The 25921-nt window shown below is 39.7% G+C and overlaps 1 protein-coding gene across 2 annotated transcripts in view; it reads right to left on the reverse strand.

The window, feature by feature from the left end:
* Nucleotides 1–20689: 20689 nt before the first annotated feature.
* SLC25A36 (solute carrier family 25 member 36) overlaps nt 20690–25921 on the reverse strand; it is a 40935-nt gene continuing 35703 nt past the window's right edge. For both annotated transcript variants that reach the window (XM_033855349.2, XM_033855348.2), the window contains one exon: nt 20690–24592. In XM_033855349.2, the coding sequence (XP_033711240.1) occupies nt 24399–24592 (194 nt within the window). In that variant the 3' untranslated portion in view covers nt 20690–24398. The remainder of the gene's footprint in view (nt 24593–25921) is intronic.

The raw sequence follows: 25921 nt of genomic DNA on the forward strand, positions 1-25921 counted from the left end.
TCATATTACCATGCGCCACGATTTTGCAGATCCCATCGACTCCTCACGTAGGCAGGATCATCTCCATTTTACAAGTGAGGAATGGGGGCTGAAGATGATGATGTGATGAAGGGGTACCTAGGTGTCTCCTCTGCCAATGCTTGCATCCCCCTTCTTCTGGCAATAGCAACCCTTGCCCCCCTCACAGTCAACTATGACTCAGGTGAGGCTGCCTGGCTCCCGGGATGCACACCTGACCCAGCCAGGTCCCTCACCAATTCGATCCGTAGGACACAGCGATTGGCTCAGGGGTGTGCACGTGACCCAAGTCAGCCAAGGAGATTCGGTCAGTCCTGGGGCTTCTGCTGGCTTCTTGGGAAAGAGGAGCTCTCTCTCTCCTGGAATGGCAGAAATGACAGGTGCTTGGTTGGACTGGGGGCATTTTGTGGAGTAAGAACCTTCCTGAGACTGAACCATATAGAGCAGGACCAAGAGACGAGTGAGACCCAGTGCGAGGGTCCTCTGAGTCTGGCATTGCTTGGGCCTTTCATGTATGTGAGCAAAGCAATACCCAATTTTGATTAAGCTCATTGGTTTTCTTTTTCTGCCTATTTCCCTTTGCTTCCCCAGCTCCCCTTCTCTTCTTTTTAACCTCAAGTTCAGATGATGGGGCTAATCCTATTCCTCAGTCATGACCCATTGTCATCAGCCATTGGCAGGTCTCAGGGGGCAGAGGATGGGCACATGGGAAGATGTATCTCCCAGCCTCCCTTGCAGTCAGCAGGAGACGTGACTGAGTTTTAGCCATTCTTCTTTCAGCTATTCTATCCATTATCCACTCATCTTTTTTTTTTTTTTGAGCATACTAAAGTAAATTCTAGACACCTTCTCATTTGACCCTCATATAAGGACTTAAAAAACATTACCGGACTTCCCTCATGGTGCAGTGGTTAAGAATCCTCCTGCCAGTGCAGGGGACATGGGTTCGAGCCCTGGTCTGGGAAGATCCCACATGCCGCGGAGCAACTAAGCCCATACACCAAAACTACTGAGCCTGTGCTCTAGAGCCCATGTGCCACAACTACTGAGACTGTCTGCCATAACTACTGAAGCCCTCGCGCCTAGAGCCCATGATCTGCAACAAGAGTAGCCACCGCAATGAGAAGCCCACATACCACAACGAAGACTCAACGCAGCCAAAAATAAATAGATAAATAAATTTATTAAAAAATACATTACCACATACCATTATCACACCCAACAAAATTATGGTAATTTCTTAAAATCATCTAATACCCAATCCATGTTTGTGTTTCCCCAACTGTGCTAAAATGTCCTTCTGTAGTTGGTTTGTCCAAATCAGAATCCAGTTATGTTCCTTTTGCATACAGCTTATGTGTTTTAATATCTTTTAAATTTATTTTAATCTATAATAGTAGCTTCTTTCATTCTTTACCCTACATCATTTATTTATTGGAGAAACAGAGTCATTTATCCTGTAGAATTTCCCACATTCTGACCTTGGCTGATCGCATCCTCTGCTTCTTAATACGTTCCTCCATCCCCTGCGTTTTCTGTAGGAAGACCTCGAAGTGTGGTTCTATTCAGGGTCAGTTTGGGGGCTAGGGATACTTCATAGTAGTGCTGTGTATTTTCCATGGCATTGCACCCAGAGGCATATCACATCTGGATGCTGCACTTTGGGTGATGTTCAAATGGATCAGGGGGTTCATTAACCATCATAAAGCCCCCTTGCCTTTCACTGCCTGGTTTTAGCAGCAATGATGACTGTGGCTTAGATCCATTATTTCAACAAGGGTTGCAAAAATAGTGGTTTTCTAATCAAATCATGTTTCTTGCTTTTATTCACCATGATTCTTCTCTAAAGATAAACTTTTCCCCATCAACTCTTTGATTACTCTGAAATATAGGCTATCCAGTAAAGACAGGATAAGTGCTTGTTTCTTTTTTTTTATTTACCTGTTTTCAGAATAATGACTTACTCCTTACCAAACTTAAACAAAAACCCCACAATACATTCTTAGTAAGTATCATTTAAAGAGGATTTAAAGTATATATATTTCAATAAATTACGATCATTATTCTTTTTGATGCTCAAACTGTCTCATCTTTGGCCACAGAGAGTCCCTTCAAGTGGATTTATCTCCTTTCCATAGGACCCAGGGAGTCCTGAGAGCTTCCTTGTTTTCTGGCACAAGATGTCCCAGGCTTATCTTGTCCACATCCTGCCCCAGCCCTGGGGTTAATCATTTTTCCAAGGAGCCCTGATTCCTTTTTGGTACTTAAAAGAACACAATCATGTTTTTAAAATTAATTAATGAAAGTTTTTTTATTAAACATCTTTATTGGAGTATAACTGCTTTCCAATGGCGAAGAACACAATTATTGTAAAAGTTCTCCTCCTGTGGAAGTGAAGCAGACAAGCAGTTCCCACAATCGCTGGTCAGATCTTTTCTGGTGCCGCCAGGAGAGACAGATGCTGCAAAGAAACCTCACTGCTTTCAAGAGTTTGGCCTCTGGCTGGCCCTGCCGGAAAGGACAATGGAGAAAAGCCCAGAAAAACCAAGCCCAGCTGTCTTCGCATCCTTCCCGCAGAGCAACTGGCCAAGAGCTGACAGGTGTGAGGCGGGGGTTTTCCTGGAGACCCGCTTCCTCTGCCCACCAAGCTGATACCTCAAACAAAGAGTGACAAGTTTCCTCATGGAGGACTCAGTGGTGCTACTGCGAAGTGTGTAATTGTGTCTGTGTGGGAGAGGAGAGGTGGATTTCCTAAGGGCTTTTGGTAAGGCCTACACCAACAATTTAAAGCTCACATCCATCCTAAGAGCTAAGTACCATTTCTATCCCCATTGTACAGACAAGGAAAGTGAGGCTCAAAGAGGTTAAGTCACGTGGTTAAGGTCAGCACATAATAAGTAAGTGGATGGGTTACAGTGTGACCCAAGTCTCTTGGATTTCATAAAAATGAAGCTCCCTACACCTGGGGAGGGAGGTGCTTTTACAATATCAAAAACACTAGCAGCAGCAACTGAAATTGCTAAATGTCACTCCAATATCCATTCTCCCTTTCTTTCTTATTATCAGAACTCTGGGAAAAAAATGTGCACAGCTGAAAGACTACATTTCCCAGCTTCCCTTGCAGTTAGGGAGTAGCCAATGAAATATAAGCAGAAGATGTTGGCTGGGACTTCTGGGTAAGCTCCTTGTAAGGGAACAGACAGCTGCTGGGTAGCCATTGCCCTCCTCCTTCCTAGCTTCCTGCTTACACTGTGGCCAGGATGACTGGAGCTCCATCGTCATCTTGGATCATAAAACAGCACTGAGAATGGAAACCTGGCATAAGGATAAGGGAACAAAAAGATAAAAGGAGCCTGGGTCCCTGATGATGAGGAATTGCCATGCCAGGTGGGACTGCCTATGACCAAGATTCGCTACTTGGTCAAACTCTAGTCAGTCTCCCCTGAGCTCTCTTCTCAATTAGACCCTGACTTTTGAGCTTCCCATGTTCATCTCTGCATTGTTCAGTTTTAACAAGAATCCTGCTGAAGTAGTTTAGCCAGAACAGTGCCCCAGCCATCAATATCTGATCACCCTTGATATCAGATCAGCCTCCTCGTCCTCCACCATTGTCCAGGAGATGTCTGATTGCACTGGCTTGCCTTCAGCAGGAATACTGTTAGGCCATTTTAGCCAGAATCCTCCTTCATCCCTGATGTTTGCTTTTAGTAGTTTTTCATCCACTTACCTCCTACCCTGCTCCTTAGGCATAAATCCCTACTTGTCTTTGTTGTATTCAGAGTTGAGTCTGAGCTTGGTCCCCTGCTACAAAACCCCATTGTAGCGGATCCCCTTGAATAGAGTCTTCCTTACAGTCTTGATCAAGTGTCATGAATCATTTGTTTTTTGACACCTATCTTTGGACTTCCTTTATGGGAGAGAGAAACAGAACCCTATCTTGTTTAAGCCATGTATTTGGGTATTTTGTTCAGGGTAGATGAGCCTAATCCAAATAGATATAAACAACAACGTCAGACGCAGAAGCACTGCAGAATTCTGGATCTTCAGTGATGCCCTGCTTCACAGGCTATCAGCTTTCCCGAGAAAACTTCCCTTTTATATGACAAATATCTTGCCAAGTCCCCTTTATCATCTTGAAATAAAAATCAGTCACATGTAATATTTCCAAATCAGTATAATGTCCCAATTCTAATGTTATGTTAGGAGAAATGAAAAGAAAGTAATTTGTAAAAATATGTATTTCAATATATAAATGCTTGTGCAATTATACCAGCAGACACCATGAAGTACATAGTTAGATGCTAATACCTACACCTAAAGTCACTGTGTGTGTGGCAGGCTAACCGGGGTGTTTTCTTAGTGACTCAAATACAGGAGTGGTTTCAACTTTCTAAAATGGCAAAACCCTCAGTAAAGTTTCAGTCAGAATGAAACAAAGCATAATCTTACCTCGATTTACACAGTTAGATGCATTTCTAGAAAACACAATATTAAAACCACACAAGAGGGAAGAGACATGGGGATATATATGTATAGCTGATTCACTTTGTCATAAAGCAGAAACTAACACACCATTGTAAAGCAATTATACTCCAATAAAGATGTTAAAAAAATACTATGTGTTTACATAAAAAAGTTCCAGGATGAGCTAATTAGGACCAGGTTTTTCATCTACATGAGTTTCTGGTAGGACAGTGAGAATTCGTGTAGGGTGCAGGACAGCTTTGTGGTTTGGCGCTGTCCCACACATTGCAGGAGACAGTGGACCCCTCCAGCGGACCTGGGCGCTAAGAGCACTTTGCAAGCGCTCCCTAGTGTGTGGGACTGTCCTGGCTGAGGACTGCTGGCAACACAGCTGAAAAAATGGCCTCTGCTGCCCCACAACGAGAGCAGAGTCACCACAGTGAGGGCTGTCCTTTCTTCTTCAGGTTTCTGTTGGATTCCAAGGGTGACTCTGGGGTCGGGAATCACTGTCCCCATTGGTTGGATGAAAAGGCAGTAGACACTGGGAAATTGCCCATGCTAAAAGAGCTGAGCCTTGAGCCCCTCGACGACTTAAATCCTAAATTTTTTTTAGAAGAGTTAACAAAGGATAATAAGTGTAACCATCAACCCAATTCTGTTTTATACACAAACACCTAGCCAAGCAACGCTGCACATTTTTCTCGTAAGACACTTGCCGATTAAATTGGGCTGGCTAATTAACCCTTAGATGATGTGAAATTAAAATCTAACCATGCTTTGCTTGCAGCATAAGAATAGAGAGGAAACGCATTTGTGGCAGCTTTCCGCCGAGCTCTCAGCCTGAAATGCGACAGGGATGAGCAGGAGATTCAGACTCACAGTCCTAAGCTAGCCCTTGCCTGATAGTCACAAGAAGGACCTTATACAAGTTCCCAAGAACCATGACATGAGAGGAAGCAATACAAAATACACCAAAATTCATATTTCTTCTACCAAAAAACTGACCAACTTTTTTGTCTTCTAACACCAGATTGGTTTTGCTGAACTCTGGGCATGGCAAATTTATATTATGATTTCTCTCCTTCCCTCTGTAGGCACTGGGTGAACTCAACTTACTGACATAGTCCCTCTCACCGTTTTCATATATGTTTTTCATTTTAAAATAAAGGAAAATGCTTTCTTTATCCAACTCTTTCCTTTGCACACAAGTTTCTACTTTTTTTCTTGAGACAGCAAAGACTGACACTGGCAGAACTTTCTCGAAGCATAGGTCAGGCAGATAAAGGGTTTTAATAAAGGCGGAGTTGACAGCTTTCCTTTGGGCAAAATGGAATGCCCCGCGGGGTACTGCACCTATTGGCCTTATACTGGGTAGCAGGCCTACTCACAAGTGTATCTCACATTTAGTGCTCAGAGCAGCCCTATAGGGGCAGGTATCACAATTCTCATTATATAGATGGGAAAAATAGGAGAAGGTGACTTAAGTTCCCAGAGCGGGGGGCAGACTCAGGATTTGAACCCAGATCTGTCTGAGCTGGGAAACTGTGGTGATTCTCTCACCCCCTTTGATAATTCCCCATTTGAACAGCTTTGCCCTCCTCTACTTCCTCACCTGGGGCAGGGCGTTCACTGCCCATCAGGCACAATTATTTTGTGGGGCACAGCGAGCTGGACTTTCTGCCCTGGGACTCTGTCTCCCTCTCCAAATCTGAAACTCCAGGGGCGCAATTGTAAATGCAAATTCTACCTACCAAATCCTTTGGAAAGCAGTTCTCTCTCCTAGTTCTGTGTCTCCCACAAATATAACTGAGTGCAATTATATTGGTCTTTCATAAACAATGAAGAACCGTTGAAGGAAATTCTAAATTCAAGCAAGCTCTGCCAGGATTTCTCTGTAACTCAGTAAACATTGCTGAATATTAGTAAACAAACAAGAAAACTGATGAATGTGTTCTGTGCTTCCCTAGACTGTGAACACACTCTCGGTGATGGGGGCCGAGGGAACTGCCGGGACAGGCCAACTGCAGTCATTGGCTCTTCTCCTCATCCCACCTACTTTAAAGGGAAACCCTCCGGGAGCAAAGAGGAAATTGCACCAAAAAACACAATATTACTTTAAATCCTTGATTTCCTGTATGACACAGCAAAGTATTTACTCTAATGCCCACTCAAGTCAGCATAAAATCTCATGCCCCAAGAGAAGAAGGGCTAGAGGGAGGTAAAAAGAGGGCATTTATCACAATTGCAATTAGAATCAGTTTTTAAGATTTGTAAAGATACAATTAAAGAATTGTACCTTTAATCGTTTTAAAGATACAATGTCAATATTTTGCATACGATGCCCCTGTGGGGTAGAGATTCTAGGAGCTGCTGCTTTCAAATTCGTAATTGCCTTCTGGCTAAATTATACCATTAAATCATAAAATTATTAAGATGCAGCCCATCTTTGGACATATATAACCAGTACCAAATTGTGTCTTTCTTAGAGGACAAATACCTGACGGTGAAAATATTCAAATTACATTTAATTTGTTCTCTATCATCACAGAACACTATAAAATCATTCTGTATTTCTCTCCATGTTTTAATGTTTGTAATCTACCAGGTCCTTAAGCATCGCCCAGATTTTCCTAAAATGTTACTGCAACGAACTTTCGGGGTTACTCCTCTGTGGGTGCATGCTGTTTCCAGGTTCTGTGGGTTCTGAGTGCCAGCTGCTGGGCTCAAAGGGGAAGAACCCCCTGCAGAACCCAGGAGACAGACCGGGCTGCGAGCCCTACAGCAGCTGCCGGGCGCCCCCTAGAGCTTCGGAAGGGACAAGATGCCTTATTTCTATGTAAGTCTTAAACTCATTCTATTCCTGAAGCCTTTTCAATTAGAAACACGTTTGCTGGGACGAAGTGAGAGAGTGGCACTGACATATATACACTACCAAAAATAGATAGCTAGTGGGAAGCAGCCGCATAGCACAGGGAGATTAGCTCGGTGCTTTGTGTCCACCTAGAGGGGTGGGATAGGGAGGGTGGGAGGGAGATGCAAGAGGGAGGGGATATGGGGATATATGTATACATGTAGCTGATTCATTTTGTTATACAGCAGAAACTAACACAACATTGTAAAGCAATTATACTCCAATAAAGACGTTAAAAAAAAAAGAGAGAGAGAAAGAAAGAAAGAAACACGCTTGAATTGAGAGAAACCTTACTCACTCACTCTGATGCAACCAGCTGCCCTGTTGTGAACTGCACTGTAGCAAGGAACTGAGAGTGGCTTTTGGTCAAGAGTTATCAAGCATCTGAGGCCTCAGTGCAAGAACTGGTGAGGAACTGAGTCCTGTGGATGATCACACGAGTGGCCTCGGAGGCAGATCCTTTCCCAGGAGAGCCTTGAGTTGACTGCAGCCTCAGCTGACACTGCAGCCCCCGAGAGTCCCTGGGATGAAGGACGCAGACCCACAGAAACCATGAGACAGTAGGTATTTGCTGCTTTAAGTTATTAAAGTTTAGGCGTAATTTGTTATGCAGTGATAGATAGGAAGGAAAAAATTTTAAATCATCAGACCCATCAGCAGCTTGAAGAAACAGAGCATCAGTTCGTTCAGTGTCTCCTCTGTGCCTATTCTCCATGCCACCCTCTTCCCCTTTCTCCTGCCAGAGGTAACCACCATCCAGAATTTTTAACATTCCCTTTTTTTTTTTTTTTTTTTTGCGGTACGCGGGCCTCTCACTGTTGTGGCCTCTCCCGTTGCGGAGCACAGGCTCCGGACACGCAGGCTCAGCGGCCATGGCTCACGGACCCAGGCGCTCCGCGGCATGTGGGATCTTCCTGGACCGGGGCACGAACCCGTGTCCCCTGCATCGGCAGGCGGATGGACTCTCAATCACTGCGCCACCAGGGAAGCCCATCCCTTGCTTTTTAAAAAACACACATATATGTTTGCCTAAACACATTTTGTTGAGTTTTGCAGGTTCTTGAACTTTATCTTATATAAATCCAGTTACACGTATGCTTCTGTGATTTGCATTTCTTATTCAAAATTAAGCTCCTGAGACTGAACCATGCTGATCATGTGGTTCATTCATTTTCACTGATGTGCATTTCTCCACTCTTTTGTCCTTGGACACTCAGAATGTTTTCAGTGATTTTCTATTGCCACCGGCCTGCTGTGAACATTCTTGGGCATGACTCCTGGAACACATGAGCCAGGATTTCTCTGGTGTAGACACGTAGGAGTGGAAGGGCTGCTTAGGTATAAGCATCTTCAGCTTTATAATATAATGAAAATGTTTTCCAAAGGGATGCTACCACTCTACACTCCCAACTGGTGTGCAGAAGAATTCCTCTGTTCTACATCCTTTCTGATCGTTATAAAATGACCTCTTGTGATTTTAATTTGCAGTTCCCTAATTACTACTAAGATGAACACTTTTTCACTTGCTTTTTGCAGATCAGGTTTTATTCTCCTGCACAATGCTTATTTATGACTTTTGTCCAGGTTTTTATTGGGTTGTCTTGAACCGATTGAGTCACAGGTGTTCTTTATACATTCTGATACTATACCTTGTCAATTACATGTGTTGCAAATATATTCGTTTGGCATTATCTTTTCATTCTTTTTGAAGTATTTTGAGGAAAAGAAGTTATAAGGTTTAATGTAGTCCAATTTATCAATCATTTCCCGTCTGATGTGCACTTTTTGTGTCTTGCTTAACTTTCTCTCCCACTAGTTTATAAAGATTTTCTCCTATATTTTCTTCTTAAAATTGTAAAATTTTGGCCTCTCACATTTACATCTAATCCATTTGAAATGGATTCTTTTAGTATGGCATAAGGTATCCAGCAACTGGATATGAATATCCAATTTTATAATTTTTCATATGGCTAACCTTGAACCAGCACCATGCTGAATGGTCCATCCAGTTCTCAATGATTTGTGATGCTATCTCAGATACAATCAAGTCTCTGTCTAGGTGTGTGTCTGTTTCTGGGCTCTGTCTTCTGCTCCATTGTTTCAGCTGTATATTCTTGTGCCAATACCAGAAGTCTTAATTACTCTAACTTTATAATAAAAATATCACCTTGGGCTTCCCTGGTGGTGCAGTGGTTGGGAGTCCGCCTGCCGATGCAGGGGACACGGGTTCGTGCCCCGGTCCGGGAAGATCCCACATGCCGCAAAGCGGCTGGGCCCATGAGCCATGGCCGCTGAGCCTGCGCGTCCGGAGCCTGTGCTCCGCAACGGGAGAGGCCACAACAGTGAGAGACCCGCGTACTGCCAAAAAAAAAAAAAAAAAAAAAAAAAAGTCACCTTATCTTATCCTTCTTTAGAAGCATCTAGGTTATTCTGGTCCTTTGTTTTACCATGTACATTTAATGATTACTTTAATTGACTTCTAAGAAAAATGCTGTTGATCTTAAATCATATAAAATCCATAGGTCTACTGGAGACAATTGCTATTGCTCTAAGTTTCCCTACCCATAACATGTTGTATTTCTACAATTATTTGGGACTTCTTTAATAGTTTTCCAAAAGAGTGTATCATTTTGTATCATTTTCTTCATATTTTCTGAGCTTTAGGTCCAGCTATGTTATTTTTCACTGTTGCTATTGTAAATGGTATTATTTAAAGTTTGTAATATTTTGTTTGTTGCTTCAATAAAACACAATTATTTCTATATACCTAGCAACATTGTTAAACATACGTTAATTCTAAAAATTAATCTATAGATTCTTTTGAATTTTCCATGTGGATAATCATAATAACTTAGTCTCTTCCTCTCTAATTGTTTCTGGCTAGGATCTTAAGTACAATGTCAAAAAGTGGTAATGGCAGCATTCTTGACTTGTTCTTGATTTCAAAGGAACTATAGTAACATTTCACTTCTAAGTATGATGGCTACTATAGGTTTTTGGGAGATATTTCTTATCAGGTTAAAGAACTCACCTTCTACTTCTAGTTTGTGAAGAGTTTTATCATGACTGAATATTAAATTCCACTGGAGGCTTTTTCCATATCTGTGATGATCATATGGTGTTTCTTCACTAATCTGCTGATGTGATAAATTTGCATTAATACATTATTTAATGTTAAACTAGCCTTGTGTTGTTGGGATTATCCCAATTTGGTCATAATCTACTGTGGACAAAGTGTCGCCTGCCATTTCAGTAAGCAAAGGATGTTTTGGAGGTCTTAAAGCTATCAGCCACTACAGCTGCTGCCCCCCACTCCTTCCCTGGTGTACCCTGAGGGGATTCAGGATGGAGAAAAACAGGATACTGGCCATGCATACATAGTCAACTAATATTTGACAAGGGAGACAGGAACACTCAATATGGAAAAGATTGTATCTTCAATAAATTGTGGTGGGAAAACTGGATGGTCACGTGCAAAAGAATGACATTGAACGCCGATCTGACACAAAAATTAAGTTAAAATGGATTAAAATTTAAGTCAAAATGGATTAAAGACTTAAATGTAAGACCTAAAAACGTAAAAGTTTTAGAAGAAAATAGGGGAAAATCTCCTTGACATTGGTCTTGGCAACAACTTTTTAGATATGACACCAAGAGCAAAAATTAATAAGTGGGACTACATCATACCAAAACATCTTCCGAAATAAGTTAGACAGAGAAAGGCAAATTCTGTATGATCTCATACGAATCTAAAAGAGCTGAACTCATAGAAATAGAGAATAGAATGGTAGTTGCTAAGGGCTGGGATTGAGGGGATTGGGGAGATCTTAGGCAAGGGGTACAAACGGCCAGTTATGAGTTAAAGCACAGCATGGTGACGATACTTACAATACTGTATTATATCCTTGAAAGTTGCTAAGAGTCCGATTTTAAATGGTTTACCAGACACACACACACACACACACACACACACACACACACACACACACACACTCAAATGGTAATTATGAGAGGGGATGGAGGTGTTAACTAACCTTACTGTGGTAATCATTTTGAGAAAGGAAGGGAGCAGGGCACAACCTTTAAAAGAATAACATAGCCCGAGGACATGACATACACTGATTAGAACCAAATAGGTCCAAGATGGCAGATGACTAGACCTTGAGCCTCAGTATAAGCTCATTGTAACACTTCAGCAAACGAAATGATACATCCACAGGCGCCATGGCAGTTTCAAGGCAAAAGGTCAAAAAGTGGGCAGTGGCCCAATTCCTGGAAATCCCCACTCCTTCCCCAAAATAGCTGGAATACTCCTCTCACTCCTTAGCCTATGAAATTACCCACCCCTATAAAAACCGACCACCCCATACCCTGGGGCCTCTCTCACCTTCCCAGATGGCCCACACTCTGACATATGGAGTGTGTTTCTCCCTGAATAAACCTTTCACTTTGCTATGGCTCGCCCTTGAATTCTTTCCTGTGTGAAGCCAAGAACCCACACTTGGTGGCTATCCCAGGGACTCAGAGGTGACCTGGGATGTGACCATCCTCTCGTGCCCCACTCTCTTTCCTGCAACAATTTTGCACACAAAAGTGTACTTTCAAATCATCATATTGTACACCTTAAACGCATACAATGTCATATGTCAACTATATCTCAATAAGGCTGGGGGGAAAATATTTTTGTAATAGTATGGGGAAAACACATCTAAACGTTCTATTCTCTGAACTATTTCCCCAAATGATGGAATTTTGCCTACCGATTTATAGCTTCTCTAAGATAGGTAACATTTTGCACTTTAAAGAACAATGACAACACCAGAAAAACAAAACTGTCTGCATGATTTGGATATATGCTGAAGTATGAGAACCACAGCCCCAGTGTACCCTTGGAAGGGGAGTTTTGAGAATCACAGAGCCTCAGTTAGCTGAGTCTCTAAAGGACTGTTAGCGCAGAACCAACCTGTTCTCAGCCCAAGATCCTTAAATGAGCAAGCAATAAATTCCTATTAGGTTGAGCCATTACGTATTTGAGTCTCTAAACTACTGTGCCCTAGCCTACCCTAACTAGTATAAATGCTTACCTCATTAATTTTCAGCCTTTTTTTCCTTTTATAACATATGGGCTTAAAAGGTAAAATTTTCTCTAAGGACTGCTTAAAAAGTTATCAGTTTTGACATTTAGACTTTTTGTTATTCAGTTTAAAATATTTTGTCCATTTGACTGAGGGGATTTGTGGATTCTTTAGAAGCATGTTTCTCAATTTCCAAACTCACAAAGTTCTTCAGTCTTCTTGTTGATTTCCAGTTTAATTGCTTTGTGGTCCCAGAAACAACTCTGTATGACTTTAATACTTTGAAGTTCGATGAGACTGCTTGGGTCCATTTTTTTTTTTTTTTTTTTTTACATCTTTATTGGAGTATAATTGCTTTACAATGGTGTGTTAGTTTCTGCTTTATAACAAAGTGAATCAGGGCTTCCCTGGTGGCGCACTGGTTGAGAGTCCGCCTGCCGATGCAGGGGACGTGGGTTCGTGCCCCGGTCCGGGAAGATCCCACATGCTGCGGAGCGCCTGGGCCCGTGAGCCATGGCCGCTGAGCCTGCGTGTCCGGAGCCTGTGCTCCGCAACGGGAGAGGCCACGGCAGTGAGAGGCCCGCGTACGGCAAAAAAAAAAAAAAAAAAGTGAAATCAGTTATACATATACATATGTTCCCATACCTCTTCCCTCTTGCGTCTCCCTCCCTCCCACTCTCCCTATCCCACCCCTTCAGGCGGTCACAAAGCACCGAGCTGATCTCCCTGTGCTATGCGGCTGCTTCCCACTAGCTATCTACCTTACGTTTGGTAGTGTATATATGTCCATGCCTCTCTCTCGCTTTGTTGTGTCCATTTTTATCAACATTCTGTGTATGCTTGAAAAAAACACGCATATTCTGTAGAGTTGAATGCAGTGTTCTATGTGTTTCCACTGGGTCAGAGTTGTTAATCATCTTGTTGAAATCTATATGCTTACTGTTTTTATTTGCTTGTTCTATCAATTTCTGAGTGAACTTTGTCAAAAACTACCTCTATTGCTGTGGGTTTGTCTGTTTCTTCTTGTGGTTCTTTCCATTTTGGCTTTATACAATGAGAAAATGTCATTAGATGCATGAAAATTTTAAGTCATTGAATCATTGTGTTTTGGTGAAACAAATCTTTTATTAATATGTGGTGACTAACCTTCTTGAATTCTAGGAATGTTTTCTTGCCTGAAAGCCTTTTTTCTCCGGTAGCAATATAGTTACACTTATTCTCCTTTGGGTAGTATTTTTACACCTTAACCAATTCTTTTACTTTCAACCTTAGCATGCCCTTATGGTTTGGCCATGTCTTTCACAAAGTTGTTGTTTGTTTTTAAATTCAGCCCGAAAATCTTTAAACTGGAACATTTGGTCCTTTTCCACTTAATGTAACTACTGATATATTTGGATTTAAAACTATCTTATTTCATGCTTTTTGTCTCTCCTTTCTGGCCTTCTTTTTAACTGAATTTCATGTTTTCCCCTTCTACTAGTATGGGGAAGAGGCCTTTCATTGGTCTTACAATGTATGTGTCTTACAATGTATATTTATGTATATTTAAATATACAATGTATATATAAATATACAATTAAATATACAATGTATATTATGTATATTTATGTATATTAAATATACATTTACAATGTATATTTAAAATTTTAAATGAATCAAAATCTTTGTCTTCCTTCTGGTTAATACAAGGTTCATAGAATGTTCAAACTCCCACTTACCTCCTTCCTCACTTTCATAAAATTGTAATGTGCTCGGGGCTTCCCTGGTGGCGCAGTGGTTAAAAATCTGCCTGCCAGTGCAGGGGACACGGGTTCGAGCCCTGGTCTGGGAAAATCCCGCCGGGGACACGGGTTCGAGCTGTGGTCTGGGAAGATCCCACATGCTGCGAAGCAACTAACCCCGTGCGCCACAACTACTGAGTTCGCATGCCACAACTGCTGAAGCCCGCAGACCTAGAGCCTGTGCTCCGCAACAAGAGATGCCACCACAATGAGAAGCCCGCGCACCGCAACGAAAGAGTAGCCCCTGCTCGCCGCAACTAGAGAAAGCCTGCGCACAGCAATGAAGACCCAATGCAGCCAAAAATTAAAACATTAAAAAAAATTGTAATGTGCTGTATTTTTCTGTTATTTAAAAAAAAGCCACAATTATCTCTTTCATATGGTTAAACACCTTTTGCATTTACCTGCCTAACTTACTGCTTTTTTGTTTACCATTTTATCTTGCATTTTAGGCCTTCCATTTGGTCTCAGATTCCTTCTGCCTAAATCTTTTAGGATTTCCTTTGGTGAGCTTCTGTTGATAGCAAACTCCCAGTTTTAATTTTTCTGAAATTTCTTTATTCTATTCTCATTTCTGAAAGATTTTTACTGGGTATAAAATCCTAGTTTGGCAGTACCCTGGAAGGAATTGTTCCATTGTCTTCTGTTATTAATGTGGAGTTAGTTGTCAGCCTAGCTGTCATTGCTTTGAAGGTTCTGTCAAAGGAAAAATTCTGGATGCTTTTTTCTCAAATTTTTCTCTTTGCCTTTGGTTATCTAGACACTTTGTGTCTAGATAGGGGCCCATTTTTATTTATTCTCTTTGGGATTACCTGGGATTTTGAATCTGTGGAGTACTGTTCTTCATCAGTTTGAGAAAATTCTCAGCCTTTGTAGCTTCAGATGATCTCTATGATCCGTTTTCTCTCTGCTTCTCTGGGACACCAATCAAACATCTATTGGACTTGCTGTGTATCCTGCCTGCATCTTACTCTCTCATCTGTAATTTCTTCCCCTTTGCTGCATTTCTTCTGCTCCATCTTTCAGTTCCACAATTCTCCTTCAACGTTGTCCAACTGCGGTTTAAATTTTATTTTTCATTTCTAGAAGTTATATTTGGTTTTCGAATCTGTTCTACCATTTTTAAGCGGCCCATTCTGTTTTCAAGTAGGCCTTATATTTTTAAAAATGTACTAGTTTGCATTTGGCAATCTTTATTTGATACCTCCAGAATCTGTTTTTGTTTTTTTTGGTGGGGGGAGGACAGGCCGTTTTTGCTTCTATTTTGAGGGTTTTCCCCAGTGGTGCAGTCTCATAGGCCTTGGAAAACTCTGGATGTGGTTTTACCACAACCTGGGATGAGGGATGAGGATTGCTTTTTCCAGGAATGAATGGGATTTGCTTCTATTGTGCACTTGAGATTTGTATTTCTGGAACCACTTTCATTCATGACCCGAGGGTCCCCCGCCCCACTCTAATAATGCAGATTTGGGCTTTAATTCTGCTCAAGGGTCAGTACTTGATCTACAGTTTCAGGGATAGGCTCTTTTCCTCTTTCAATTTTTCTTCTCAGTTCTGCTCAGCACCAAGGAAACTTTGTCTGGTCCCAAGGGGGCAGAAAGAAGACTCCAAATGTACTTCTGGGGTCCCAGCTTAACGGTAAGGGTCTACTAGGCTCCTCAACTTAGGGGAGACCTGCTTGGTCATCTGCTTCTGTCTCCCTTGTTCTGAAAGGCTATCAAGATTATAGTTAGATCAGCAAACACGTCTAAGTGCCTATCAACTTTATAGGTTCTTGCTGTATCTTGGATTTTGGCCTGCTTGTTCCTCATTATTATATTAACTCTAGGATGATAAGATTTTTGAAGTATTTTATCTAGTATTTTAATTGCACTCATTAGAAACTTTGGCCCTAAAACGTAGCCCATTATGCAGGTAGCAGAAATCAAGATCTTCACCTTGCTTTGATGTTCTTCAGTTTCGCTATGTGTATAGGCATGATTTAATCCTACTTAGGATACACTGTGATTCGTGGAGCTACGGATCCATGTTTATCAACTCTGGGAATTTTACCTTTTAAAATATTGCCTCTTCTCTATTCTCTTCATTACTTTAATATAATGTAGTATTAGACATTCTCATTCCATCCTCCATGTCTCCTAACTTCTCATTCATACAGTCCTTTTCTCTCTCTTTGCTGTCTTCTAGGTCAATGATTTAGATATACCTTACAGTTTAAATCACTTCACTTATGTCTAGTCCATTTTTGACTTATCTATTGAGTTGATGTCAGTTCCTATATTTTAACTTTTGGTCTGTTTATCCCTTATGTTTCTTATTGTATGCTCATCTCAGTAATTACAGCTACTCTGCATTTTCTGTCTTGTCAGTTGGAACCTATTAAGTGTTTGACAGTGTTAAATGTGTTGTTTCCGTGTTTCTGTAATCACTCATAGTGGCTGGTCTTAACGTGTTTGGTGATCAACAAGTAATGCTATGAGAATTCTGTAGGCCTAACTTGTAAAGTTTTCCTCTAACGATTTAATTCTACTTCTACTGGTATCCCCATCCTGGAAGCACCTCAGCCTGCTCTGACTCCCCTACTCTTCAGCCCCAGACCCCAAATACAACTAACTGCTCCTGGTCATCTAAGCTGCAGCACCAGTCCCTACCCTGATTAATCCAGATTTACTCTAATAGTTTAGCTTTGGGCTTGGGGTAGAGGAGTGGAGGGGAAAAAGTCCTTGGGGAACCCTTCTGTTTTTTTGCCAGCAATGCCTTAAGAAGCATGTTCTAAGATTAGCTGTCACGGAAGAGATGAGTTGCTCAGAGGTCCAGCTTACTCATGATACCACAATCAGATATTCACTTGTAAAACCTCCATTTTATATATTTCTTGAAACATATTAAGCATGACTACTTTATGAACTGTACTTTGATACTTCCAGTATCTGAAGTCTTCATGGGTTTCATTCTGTAGCTTTCACTCAAAATTTACTCTTTTCCTTAAGTATCTTTATTTCACGTTACTTTTTAAATACATGTTTAAAGTGAACAAATATTAAATGTACAGTTAATGATTTTCATATTGTGTACACACCTATTTAACCACTACCCAAATCAACATGTGAGAGATGGCCATTATTCCAGAGTTCCACTAGGCCCCCTTGTTAGTCAGCTCCTCCCCCACACCTTCCAGTAAACATTAATTTGGCTTCTATCATGTTTGAGTAGTTTTGCCTGTTCCTGACCCTCACATAAATGGAATAGAGGATATACTATTCTGTGCCAGGCTTCTTGCATCTAACATGTTTTTGATACTCATCCATGCTATGGCATGTATCAGTAATTCACATCTTGCTTTCTGTTTTGCTGTGCAGTATTGCACTGTATGAACATAAAGTGACCTTCTCTTGATGACCACCTTTAGTAATAAAGCTGCTATGAACATTTGAGGACAACTTTTCATTTCTCTTGGGAAACTTTTCCTGCCCACCTGGTAATAATTCTGGGTGATACAGTGGATATAGTTTTAAATTTTCCTAGAAATGGCATCTTTCCAAAGTAGCTGTACCATTTTAACACTCTAAACAACAATGTATGAGTCCCAGTTGTTTGAACCTCCTCGGTATGATGTTTACTTGTCATTGTACAGGGTGCACTGTAGTGTTTCCTTGGTTCTAATTCATTAATCATGTTAAGTATCTTCTCATATGCCTACTTTTTTGTAAAGTGGCTGTTCAGGTCTTTACCTTAAAAATTTTCCTTATTAAATGTCCTGTCAGATATACTGTGAATATTTTGTCTGTGGCTGCATTTTTACTTTTAATGGTGTCTTTTAAATTTTGATGTTTCTTCTTTTTAATGGTTAGTGCCTTTTTTTGGTAAATTTCAATCCTTGCCTACTCCAAGGTTGCAAAGATATTTTCTTCTAGGTTTACAATTTTAATTTTTACCTTTAGACCTATCATCCATCTTTTGTGTATGGTGATGTAATTGTTCATTTTTATTCATATTACTGTCTAGTTGCCCTAGCATACTTATCAGGGGTGTGGAGACAAAAAGCAAAACAAAAAATCAGTATGTAGTTTAGGAAGATATAGATCAAATAACCTGGGCCACTAAAACTCGCAGTTCATACAATTTTCATCAATCTTATTGGATCATCTTGAAAGCTAAGGTTCAGAAGTAGCAGTTGAAAATGGGCTATTTATTGTTGACAATGAGACTCAAGGAGGAATTATGAGGTGTTTTTTTTTTTTTTTTTTTTTTTTTGCCATACGCAGGCCTCTCACTGTTGTGGCCCCTCCTGTTGCGGAGCACAGGCTCTACATGCACAGGCTCAGCGGCCATGGCTCATGGGCCAGCCGCTCCGCGACATGTGGGATCTTCCCAGACCAGGGCACAAACCCGCGTCCCCTGAATCGGCAGGCGGACTCTCTACCACTGCGCCACCAAGGAAGCCCCTATGAGGTGCTTTTAAAAGTAGGGAACTGGATAACAGAAAAGGAGGGTCTAGCACTAAATTTTGTTGGGCTAGATGTAATGAGCTCCTTTGAATTTGACTAGGTTTAGAATCCTGGATCTACCACTAGTTTTCAAAATGTCAAGACAGTTACTTTTGAATCAATTCCCAGGAAAGAATAAAAGAAAATGGATTATTTTTCCTAATGGGCTATTAGAAAACTTTGATCTTTACTTCAAGGAACACCCCTCCCTGTATCAGCCCATATTTCCATCCCTGTTTCAAAGTCTGGGTAAAAATACTATTTTTTTCCAGGCAGCCTTTCCAGATTTTTCTAACAGAATTAATCACCATGACACTTCAGAGAAAATACAACATCCCTGAGGTTCACAGGTAGTATAATTGAGGGCTGCCCATCTAAAACAAACTGAACCTATTTGTTAAGTCTGATTTTCTATGATGCTTTGGGGAAAAAAAATCCACTGCCGTTCCAGTAGCCTCAGGACGTAATCTAAGCTCTATATAGATCAGTTTCAAAGACAGACAGGCCATGTTGTTCCAGTTTACTTACTGAGCTCCATTTCTCATGACTCCCCAATGTTTCATTCTAAGCCAATCCCCATCTATCTTTTAGGTTTTTTTTTTTTTTTTTGCGGTACGCGGGCCTCTCACTGTTGTGGCCTCTCCTGTTGCGGAGCAACAGGCTCCGGATGCGCAGGCTCAGCGGCCATGGCTCACGGGCACAGCCGCTCCGCAGCATGTGGGATCTTCCCGGACCGGGGCACGAACCCATGTCCCCTGCATCGGCAGGCGGACTCTCAACCACTGAGCCACCAGGGAAGGCTTTTTTTTTTTTTTTTTTAATCATCTCAGGGTCATCTCAAGTGCTGATGAATAACCTAGTGTAGTGAGTAAACACAAACACCCAAGTTGAAAAAGACCAGCTGTAACTAACAACCCTTTAAATATCATGTGTCTATTCACCCAATATACAGGCTGTTGGGAAATCACATGAAATCACTGTATAAACATAGCACTCTACAAATTTACTGAGTTGACTCCATACATAAAGGTAGTCAGCTGGTTTGTGCAATGCAAAAAATTAACAAAGGAAATCATTTAACTACACTTTGCTTGCTTGCCTGAGTATCAGTTGTACAGATGTCACACTTGAACCTTAAGAAATCATTAACTCACAGATTCCTTCTTCTATCACAGCTCCTGATATTTGGTAACATCCACACAATTTACATCTGGGACACTTGAGCTAAGTCATACCATTATTTTGCCAATATCTTCACTCTACCCACCATTTCAGTCTTCAGTGGAAAGAGTACTGTCAGGAGGCCAATTTCAGCATTATGTTGACAAATGGAACATGACAAATTTGTCCTGGTTTCCTAACAAAACTAGGTGGTTTGACGGTTGCTACAATTTGGGAAAACCTAAAAAAACAAAACAGACAAAATATAAAGTGGGTAGGCACTACATAACACTTACACCTGTGTCACTTGTATTTCAATCTATCATATGTGCATTCAGTTGGTTATTATAACAAGTTTCCAGCTCTTTACCTTTCATATTCTTAGCTTTCCCAAAGGCTGAAATTAAAACAAAAGCTCCTACTGTTAAAAAAAAATTACAAGCTAGGGAAGAATCAATCAAATAACCTAATCAGGCTCCAATTTCTCAAATATTCTTTGCAAATTAGATATTTTGATACATGAAATGTCCTGGATTTACAGATCAACAAACCTGTGGAAAATATGCAAGAAAAGAAATTTCTTCCTGAACTATGAGGGAGTGGGATTATTTGACCTTTCAATTCCTAGAGGTATCTATCACTAGGTCTAGTAGGTAGGACCCTAACACTTAACTTGAAAAAAATGGCCATGCACTTTTGTTCTACACATTAATCCTAAGAAAGTACGATTACATTCTCACCATACCAGAGTATTAGGATACATTATAGAAAAACTGAAAAATGAACACTGGATTTTCATATGCATATTTTAATTTTTGGAATTTTAACAATTCAAATAAAATTCAGCTAGTTAACATAAATACAGAGTAAATGCACATAATTTACAGCCACATACAGGAATTCAATAGCAAACGTCACATAAATGGTCAAAGGATATCAACTCTTTGAAGTTGATTATTTAGCTATGACTGACAGGTCATAATTTAATGGTTCACATATGCAGGGGTACACATTCAAAATGTTTATTAACACAAAAACTGAGTAAAACCAGAATTTTCAGTTTCTAAAAGGAGTAGCATAAAAAGCAGAGTGTAGATTGAGAAATATAAGGGCACAATGGAGATTTGTGTGGGCCGAAAGTTAGTATATTGTATTAAATACTTTTATATAGTTAAAATCCCCTTCCAATTTAAATCATTTAGAAACATCTATATTCTTAGGAATGTTAAAGTCATGATCAATACTAGAGGAGAAAAAGGCTGAACTATTATTTACCAGCCCCAAAGGGGTCCCTATACTGCTAACAGTCCAGGCAGAAAAGCGTGTAAACAACAAAAGACAGCACGAACAACGCTGGAAGGGTAAAGGATAAACTGATTCCTAGCACTTAAGTCCTTCAAGATCAAATCAGTATTTGTAGTGATCTAAAACAAAATCTAAAAATGGTGACGTATTTATACTCCAGTAAAGAGTAAACACGCATTATTCTTAACAACCCAAACTCAGCTGGTCCTCATAGAATAATGCTATTCCACAATGGGCATTTGGTTTTAGGAGACAAAAGTCTGGATTAAATAATTTAATGATATTCTCTCTTGGTGTCAGAGTTAAAAAATCAATTGCTTGAGGGTTCCATCTAGTAAGATTGGTTCCACGAAATTACATACATAAGGAAAACCAAGACAAAAGCTTTGGTGATACAGTTTTTTCCCTGGATTTAAAAGCACTGTATGGTACCCCACAATCACAGGTTGGTCATTCTCAGATTTTTGACTTTGAAATCTAGTAAACTGTTTCTGTAAGCCACAAGTACCAGAGTTCCTATCTGCTGCTCTATGAGTATGTTCTTTCAGTATGTACCGCTTTAACCTGAAAAGTTCAATTTTCTGAGACAATTCTCCAATAAAAGTACATACCAATTTGAAGAGTGCTGACTACCTCTACACTAGAAATAAAAAGCTATCTGATAGAAAACAGATGAAAATAAAACAGTTTAAAAAAGAAGTCCAATGCTTTTTAAGTGTTTTTCTTTTTTTCTTTTTAAACGTTTGCATCAATTAAAAAAAAATCTCCAAAGAAATGTTTCAAAGACAAACTTTATGTACAATTTTTATATAAAGTTTTCTTTTTAAATTATCTTTGTCATACATAAACTACGGCAGATTGTACTTTGGGGGGAAAAAACAAAATAAACTTCATTGCTCCTTTCCAGTTGTCGCACAAAGAAACAAAGTCTGAGACTCTAAGATCTTTTCCTTCCAGCACGTAAATATATTCACTTTTAAAAGCTGAAAAAAATGCACTAAAGGGTCAATACAAATACAAACAGGAATAGAATACGAGTTCATCCTTGAAGGACACTTGTTATGAATTTGCTACAACTAGATAAGATGTTCCTTAGCTGCTGGTTTTTATATCATTCTTAATCATTTGTGGGGTATTCAGATCACTAAGATTAGAGAGTCTCTGTCTCACATTCAATACAACTAATGTTTACAGATCTTCACAAGGCAAATTGCACTGTATTAGGCAGGATAAGTGGCACATGAAAATGAAAACACTATATATTGACACTTTACAGATTTAAGTTACAAACCCCATTACTGTTTGTTTTTGGGGGTGGGGGGCATGTTCCTCACAATATATGTCAAAGCTGAAATTCACCATAAAAGGTATTAATAATCCCAAAGGTAATGAAACTGAATTTGCCTTTGGTCTCCAAAGAGATTGGAATATTTTAAATTCCAATCGAAGCACCTCAAAAACATCCAGTTACTGTTGATTGCAAGGAAGTTAAGGTGTAGGAATTTAAGAGGGCACTGTGTCTCACTGGTGACAGTGGAGAAAGCTTGCAATGACATGCTATGATTTTTTTATATGTTAGGGGCACTACAGTGTACATAAGAATACTTAAAACATTTATAGTAAAGATCTCCAAAATATACCTAAATCCCAGAAAAATGTTATGAACACTGTTTCTGCCTAATACATAACCAATACTTAAAAAAAGTAATCTTGGGAATTCTCTCCTACTCTCACCCTCCCCCCCAAAAGGCCACAAAGTGCATTCACAAAAAGTCATTCTTAAGATAAAGCCATTGCACAAAATGTACAGTTCATGTATACTGAAATGACTACCACACTGGAGTTTAATTGTATAAGTTTCATACACCAGTATAGCAACATCCATAAGCGAAAGTCTTTTAATTGAATTACAGTAAATATCTTCATAAGGGCCATACATATAATACATTTAAAGTATTAAAAGGTGCAGTTGAACTCAACAGCAAAATGTAAAAGCTATATCCTGTTAACACGCTTAATCTGAATTAACTTGAATCTTTCTATGATTTACCATTCAAGAAATTCGGATGGAATAAATTCCTTGTCCAAAGCAGTTTGTTCATTTATAAAACTAAGTTAATTAGGATCATTACCTGCCCAATCAGATTGCAGAGGGCCCTTCGTCTATAATGTTTATGCTGCCCCAGGTATTTATAACATCATCTTAAAAAAAGAAAACACCTTGTAAGGACAAAGCTAAAAATTACCATTTTCTCTACTAAATAAATACAACGTATGCAGAGCTTCTGGAAATAATTCAAAGGTTCAAATTCTTAATGTGAAACCAAACAGAGAAACATTCAGAAGCAGTAAATTTTTTCCATTTTAAGAAAATGATACCTAGGTATGGCAGGGGATAATTCAAGTTCATAATTAATTAGTCACTGAAAAGACACTGCATTCATTCATGTATCATTAGGTTAGAAAAGATAAGAGGACATGCTCAAGTTACTGAAATGGCCAAGAATCAACATTTTACTGGTTGTGTCCCAAACTATTACCATTTGAGTTGATACATTAACAAACAATTTAAGTGTTCACATTATGCTAAACATAAAGCACCTGTGAGCAGTGGAAACCAAAACATTTTTAAAGCTAAAAATAAACACATGTTTAGACACTACTTCATTTGTCGTCAAAAACAGTGACTACTAATCCCAAATGATTAACTTTAAAATATAGTGCCAGATCCTCTCAAGGAAACGCGAAAATACTATCACTGTTTTCAATTTTATAGGAATTATGCAGAAGTTAGAAATTTATGACTGGCAATACTATCTTTGGATAGTTATACAGTTACAGATGGCTCTGTCTAGAAAACTGGAAAAGTGCTCATGGAATAAACACTATACTCTGATTGCCATAAATCAACAAAATGCCAACTGTGTCCTGTGGACATGGTAGAGAAAATGGCAATTTTGAAGAACGAGCGCTTCTAAAGGCTTTTTCTTGGAGGCAGCCAAGGTTTTTTTTCACATTACTAAAAAGACTAAGTAATGTGGTTATGATTACTTTAATTCCTACAACCAAACTTCCACTTAGGTATAGTTCCATGTTCCCACACTATTTTCCTTCTGTCCACCAAGCTGGCTTCGGTACTCCATGGTCCACTGTATCTTTTGGTCTTCCCTCTTTATAGTACAGCAGCCTGGTGGTGCTATCCGTTGAGCAGGTAGACCACTAATTCATAGGTGGCCATCATAATGGCTGTGTTTGGAATCTGTCTCACCAGATGAGTTGTCAGACCACGGTAAAGAGACCCATAGCCTTCTTCTTGAACAAGCAAAGACAGTGTCTGAAAAAAGGATCTATATTTTGTTCCCTCCTCACGCAGTCTTGTTCTTACAACTTCTGTATGGGAAAAAAATAAAGTCATTTTATTTAAACACCAGTGTGATATCTTTATACCCCTCCTAATACTGGACAAATCCCATTTATCAGACTGTAAGTATAAGCTCAGGATAAATGAGGAGTAATTTTTAATGTGCAATTTATTGAAACTAGTTACCATAGCCATGTCTTTCACCAAACTCCTAAGCTAGCTGGCTAAAATCACATATACTAATTATAAAATTTCATAGGTTCCTGAATGGTAAAAGACAGAATAAACAAAAATATCAGCTGTATACTGGATATAGATAAAAGGGAGAATAGATGTGATAAATAAAGGTAAAGTTGGAAAGAGAATAGAGGTGGTATCAAAGATGAATACAAAAAGATACAGTGAGAAACAAGCAGGAAAGATTTTTAAGAAGTGGACATTACAATGAAAAAGTAGAATTATTAATTTATTCACAATGGTCCACATATACCAACATGAAATTTCATGTGGACGAGTCTGAAAATGCTTAAAATACTAGTTAGTGTCAGCTAAAAGGCCACATCTGGGAAGCAACCAGGCAAAAATCATAAACCTTTAGAGCTGTAAAGGATCTTAAAGGTTAGTCTAATTTTTCATTTTAAAAGGTAAAGAAAGAAATGGGGGCTACTAAGAAGTTTTAGTCAGCTGAAGGCCGAGGCTGGGACAAGAATTAAGAGTTCTTCAACCGAAGAATCTGTTCTTTCCACGCCCATTATTTTTCAAACTTTTTCAACACAATGCTCCTGATGGGCCTGAGGGAAATGGCTGAAAGTAACTTTCACTGCAAATGTTAACATTTGAAATCTCCTACGTCCTGTCTTAAATATTCATGTCATTTATATATTTCACTCCAAAATACTGTTTATAAACTGTACCTCTTCTTATAATGATATCATCTCACTTGAAGAGACAGGGTGCTTGCAACTCCAAAACCCTCTCTCTCTCTCACCTGAGCAGGTCACCGTCCCATAGGAGGCCAGAACCTACCCAATGCTGCTGGTACTGTCCTCTTTTGATTTCTCTTAAAGAAGTCAGGAATGGCCCTCAGGAAACTGGAGGTAAGCTGACAGTCCCATTTTGTTCAAGAGTTGTTTTTATTCATAAATTACGTTTTAGAGCAAATACTCATTTTCTAGCTATTTCATTTTTCCTGACAGAGCTTTAATCACATAGCCTTAGCTTTACAAACGTGACTGTAAACATTAATCAGCATAACAAAAGCGAAGCACTTAGATGAAAAACCCAAACCAAACTAAACCCTCAAACATACCAAAATCAAAGTTTACACTTTAACAAAACAACAAAAATGTTACACAAAA

The sequence above is a fragment of the Tursiops truncatus genome, chromosome 4, assembly GCF_011762595.2.
Source record: "Tursiops truncatus isolate mTurTru1 chromosome 4, mTurTru1.mat.Y, whole genome shotgun sequence".
NCBI classification, from domain to species: domain Eukaryota; kingdom Metazoa; phylum Chordata; class Mammalia; order Artiodactyla; family Delphinidae; genus Tursiops; species Tursiops truncatus.